The sequence below is a fragment of the Rattus norvegicus genome, chromosome 10 (assembly GCF_021556685.1).
Source record: "Rattus norvegicus strain SHRSP/BbbUtx chromosome 10, alternate assembly SHRSP_T2T, whole genome shotgun sequence".
Classification (NCBI taxonomy): domain Eukaryota; kingdom Metazoa; phylum Chordata; class Mammalia; order Rodentia; family Muridae; genus Rattus; species Rattus norvegicus.
Genome location: NC_141543.1, coordinates 18,164,978 through 18,170,378, shown reverse-complemented (window position 1 = coordinate 18,170,378; position 5,401 = coordinate 18,164,978). Strand labels below are relative to the sequence as shown.

The following is a 5,401-nucleotide window of genomic DNA, read 5'->3' as shown; positions in this document are numbered from 1 at the left end:
AATCAGGACATAAAGTTGCTGGTGGTCAATGCCTGGGGAGGGAGACAGAGGCAAGACTTTTAGAATTCCTGGGCAGGAATCACTGGAGAGAGAGAAAGGCAGTACCATCATGCTGGGAAACATGAAGATCAGACAGGAGAGGTGAGGAAGACAGATTAGCAATCTTGAAAGGGCCAGGAAAATGGCCACAGGAGGGCTTCCTAGAGGGGTCCAGTAAAGATGAAACATAGATTTAGTAAGTATTAACTCAGAAATATTGGAGGGGAGTGTGTGTTAGCCATATGGAGTTAGGGCGTGGTCCAGCCACTGCACTGTTAGGGCATATTAAAAATAAAGCTGTGCATGTGTGTTTTTTATTCGGGAACTCCAGAACATTGCAGTGGGTGGCAAGGAATCATGCCACCCAAACAATCCAAATTATAACTCTTCCGCCTGGACTCAACAGGAATCACAGCTGTGTGCCATCAAACCTGTTTGCTTCCTTTGTTACTCTCTGTGTGCTTTTCAGATAAGGTTGGGGGAAGCAGATACGGTTTCAGTTACTCACTGTGTTCCATCACCACGGTGACATAAACAGATGGTGTGTGTGTGTGTGTGTGTGTGTGTGTGTGTGTGTGTGTGTGTGTGTGTTAGCAACATGGCTTCCCAGCCCCACCACTCTGAAAATATGTACTATATGGGTTCCATTTCAAGAAAGCTTTAACCCATGTGAGTTTCAAAATACTTTAAAAGGCATCTATTGTAAAGGCCAAGTGCCTCACAGACAGTGTTGTATAGGACACATTTGATCACACTGTGATGCCAGAGATTGTGAGCTAGAAAAACCTGTTTCTAGTTGTGGGGTGGTTCAGACCTAGAACACACTTATAATCCAAGACTTTTCTGTTTAGGGTAAACAAAATGAAATGTCAACATTAGGTCAAGAGGCAGAGCATGCACCACGTTCACAGGGAGTGAACACAGGAAAAAACAGAGAATGGGAGTAAGTAAGGAGGACAGATAGATACACACAGAAGTAGAAAGGAAGGACATTCAGTTTAAGAAGTTTTAACAGGTAGTGTGTATAAGGGGAAGGAGCTCTATCTCTTTGGAATATCAGTTGAGGAGGAAAGAAGGTCTGCTGTGTGCTTTCTCTGCCTCTCTGAGTGAGTAAGCTTTGGCCACAACATCTGGCTCCTGAGTCTTCATTTGGGAAAACTGACTTATTGTGATTTTGTTTTAAAATAATACGTGCCCCTTTTGGTGTTGGCTACCCTTTATTTAAACCTTCATGTACTTGGCCCAGCTCAGTACATACCCTTATTATATTCCTGGTTCAAACTGAAGATGATATGACATCACTGATCACTGTTAAAGATGACAGAACAGAAGAACGCAAAGAATGAAAAGATTTCTTTGTCACATCAGTAGACACAGGCTCATATTATAATGTTGATGAGAATTAATGTGATATAAAATGCCATATGGGATCTGTGTCTATGAAGGTGGACTCATTTCTGAATCTTTTACATTTTGAATAAACCACTGTATGTAAACTTTGACAAAATCCCCTGTCATTGTCATTTGGTCCAAAGGGGCCAACGATGCTTACAGAAGTTTCTTCTTGTCTCTAATGAGGCTCTGAGGGATTCTGGTCCCAGTGGACAAAGAGACGTCTGTAAATGACTGTTCTGTAATCGTTCTGAACATCTTTCCTGCTCAGAAGACCAAATCCAAATGCCTGCTCCTCACTTTCTCAGGGCTTGCCAGTGTTTCCAGACATCATAGACCCTGCAATTAGGTCACGCTGGACAGCACTGGATAGCACCAACCTCCCTCCAGGTAAGGTTGCAGCAGTGAGGACATAGACAATTGATTATTCAGAGGTGAAGCTATTTATTTATTTTTCTATTCTTTTTTTCGGAGCTGGGGACCGAACCCAGGGCTTTGCGCTTGCTACCAAGCGCTCTATCACTGAGCCAAATCCACAACCCGAGGTGAAGTTATTTTAGCAACCTCCTTGCAACTTCTTCCAGAGTTAGGGAGGCAATTTAGAAGCCCTGAATTCATTGGTTATCATCTGAGTTAAAGACAGAACTAACAAACTGTTACCCTGATGTTCTTCTGAGCTGTGTCTGAGGTGGATGGAGAGCTAAGAGGTGTGAACACATACACAGCTCTTCTTAAAGTGTGTGTGGCTTGAAGGATGCTCAGGTAGATAATACATCAGGGCTGAGTGTTGGAATGAAGATGTGTGGATGGAGTGGTCATATCCTGTGTTAGCCACTCTATGAATTGATTTGAAAACATGACCCTTCCTGACACCATATCACAGTGTGACCCTGCCCTTGAAGATTTTGACTTTATTGTCTTCTATTTACCTCAGTGGTCTCAGGCTCATGAGAAGCACCAACCAGTCGAGTGTCTCTGAGTTCCTCCTCCTGGGACTCTCCAGGCAGCCCCAGCAGCAGCAGCTCCTCTTCCTGCTCTTCCTCATCATGTACCTGGCCACTGTCCTGGGAAACCTGCTCATCATCCTGGTCATCAGCACAGACTCCCACCTGCACACCCCCATGTACTTCTTCCTCAGCAACCTGTCCTTTGTGGATGTCTGCTTCTCCTCCACCACTGTCCCCAAGGTACTGGCTAACCACATACTCAGTAGTCAGGCCATTTCCTTCTCTGGGTGTCTAACTCAGCTGTATTTTCTCTGTGTGTCTGTGAATATGGACAATTTCCTGCTGGCTGTGATGGCCTATGACAGATTTGTGGCCATATGCCACCCTTTGTACTACACAACAAAGATGACCCACCAGCTCTGTGTCTTGATGGTGTCTGGATCATGGGTCACTGCCAGCCTGAATGCTCTGTTGCACACTTTGCTCATGGCTCGACTCTCCTTCTGTGGGGACAACATCATCCACCACTTCTTCTGTGATGTGACTCCCCTCCTTAAACTCTCCTGCACAGCCACAAATCTCAATGAGCTAATGATTCTTACAGAGGGAGCTGTGATCATGGTCACCCCATTTGTCTGCATCCTCATCTCTTACATCTACATCACCAATGCAGTCCTCAGAGTCTCATCCTTTAGGGGAGGATGGAAAGCCTTCTCCACCTGTGGCTCACACCTGGCTGTGGTCTGCCTCTTCTATGGCACCATCATTGCTGTGTATTTCAACCCTGTATCTTCCCATTCATCTGAGAAGGACACTGCAGCAACTGTGCTATACACAGTGGTGACTCCCATGTTGAACCCTTTTATATACAGCCTTAGGAACAATGACCTGAAAGGGGCTCTAAGAAAAGTGGTACATAGGAAGATATGAATAAAAAGCCTCTTTTTTATTAAGGTTTATTGAGTATGTATCACTTGGAAGGGAATTATTTCCAACTTGTGGACAAGGTGCAATCTATTTCTATGTGTATTTCCTGAAATAAAATAAATTCATTTGAATGGATCTTATTCACAGTCTTGAGTTAGTTTAAATCCCCTCTTTTCATTGTGCAAAACTAATTGGTTTATTATAAAAGTGTTTATCGAATAATGAAAATTTCTTTGTAGCTGGTGCAGGCTTACCTGACACAGAGCATCATGCTTCATCTCCACACACAAAGCAGAAGAAAGGTGCAGTTGGTTTTTGCTTTCTTGCTGGAATCCCTTTGGAAACCTGTACTTCAGAAAAAATTGCACTTCCCCTTTGGAAAATGCTGTCACCATGCAAAGCAATCATTTTCTCAGGACTGGCAGCATTTTAATCTCACTGAAAAGTCTGACAGGAAATAATCTCAGCCTGGCCTAACTTCAACCAGTCAAATCTGGATGTCCAACTGGGACCTGCATTTTCTAGTGTATTTTCTGGGTTAACAGATAATAAAACTGAATGTTTGTTAAAATCTGAAGCCCTGTATGAGCAGTGGCAGATAGGTCTTGTCTGTGGCCCATCACCTCCTTGGGACAACTGGTCCTGGGTTAAACATTGAATTCTAATTACATTGGCTGTGCTTTGTCTCTTGTTTAATTAAACAGCTCTACCTTATGGGGCATACAAAACATAAGGTGTGCCTTTGGGCTTAAGGTAAAAGCTTCCCACAGAACTAGCCCAGGTGTCTAGGATGGCTCCTTCTTCTTAATGGGCATTTAGCACTCCCCTACCTTTCAAATGTCAGATTCTCCCACTCTCTGGAGCCTTTAGGGAGTCTTCTAGGTTAAGACAGAGTTCTTCTTTCCCCACCCACAAGAGATTCACTGGAGTCATTGAGTATGGGATATGATCTAGTCTGCTCCAGTCCCTCCCCAGTCTCCTGTAGTACCATCCACTGAGATGGGATGTGTGAGACTCATGGGTTATCACTGCACTGAGGAAAGTTTGGATCCTTACATGAGTTATATCAAAGAGCCAGTTTTGATGAATAAGTTAACAAATGAACACCTTCTTTTTTTGTTGGTCATTATACAATTTTTTATTCCAAATAAAGTACCCTTTTAATATAGGATGGGGTTTCCCCCAGTGAGAGAATGATGTCAGCAGATGAGTCTTTGTAACTGACAGTCTTGGTTAAGCATTTGTAAGCATAAATCCAGAAGTGTTTTTTTCATTTACACTATGGAATACTATTCAGCTATTTTTTCATCTTTATTAACTTGAGTATTTCTTTTTTTATCTTTATTAACTTGAATATTTTTTATTTACATTCCGATTGTTATTCCCCTTCCGGTTTCTGGGCCAACATCCCCCTAACCCTTCCTCCTGCCCTTCTCTATGGGCTTCTCCTCCCCAGCCTCCCCCCATTACCACCCTCCCCCCCAAGAATCACGTTCACTGGGGGTTCAGTCTTGGCAGGACCAAGGGCTTCCCCTTCCACTGGTGCTCTTACTAGGCTATTCATTGCTACCTATGAGGTTGGAGTCTGGGGTCAGTCCATGTATAGTCTTTGGGTAGTGGCTTAGTCCCTGGAAGTTCTGGTTGGTTGTCATTGTTGTTCATATGGGGTCTTGAGCCCCTTCAAACTCTTTCAGTCCTTTCTCTAATTCCTTCAACGGGGGTCCCCTTCTCGGTTCAGTGGTTTGCTGCTGGTATTCGCCTATGTATTTGTTGTATTCTTGCTGTGTCTCTCAGGAGAGATCTACATCCGGTTCCTGTCGGCCTGCACTTCTTTGCTTCATCCATCTTATCTAATTGGGTGGCTGTACATGTATGGGCCACATGTGGGGCAGGCTCTGAATGGGTGTTCCTTCTGCCTCTGTTCTAAACTTTGCCTCCCTATTCCCTGCCAAGGGTATTCTGGTTCCCCTTCTAAAGAAGGAGTGAAGCATTCGCATTTTGATCATCCTTCTTGAGTGTTCTGTGCATCTAGGGTAATTCGAGCATTTGGGCCAATATCCACTTATCAATGAGTGCATACTATATGTGTTTTTCTG

The 5,401-nt window shown here is 43.8% G+C and overlaps 1 protein-coding gene across 2 annotated transcripts; it reads left to right on the top strand.

Annotated features, from left to right (window-relative positions):
- Window positions 1-942: 942 nt before the first annotated feature.
- On the top strand, window positions 943-3,450 carry Or1f19f (olfactory receptor family 1 subfamily F member 19F). 2 transcript variants are annotated; one of them, XM_087570153.1, is made up of 3 exons: window positions 943-1,145; window positions 1,740-1,821; window positions 2,366-3,450. In XM_087570153.1, exon 3 carries the CDS (start codon window positions 2,379-2,381, stop codon window positions 3,306-3,308), a length of 930 nt encoding a protein of 309 aa, XP_087426279.1. In that variant the 5' UTR covers window positions 943-1,145; window positions 1,740-1,821; window positions 2,366-2,378; the 3' UTR covers window positions 3,309-3,450. The 2 variants fall into 2 exon arrangements, with proteins under 2 accessions (XP_087426279.1, NP_999991.1); NM_214826.1 differs by lacking the exons at window positions 943-1,145; window positions 1,740-1,821 and having other exon boundaries at window positions 2,379-3,308.
- The last annotated feature ends 1,951 nt before the right edge of the window (window positions 3,451-5,401 follow it).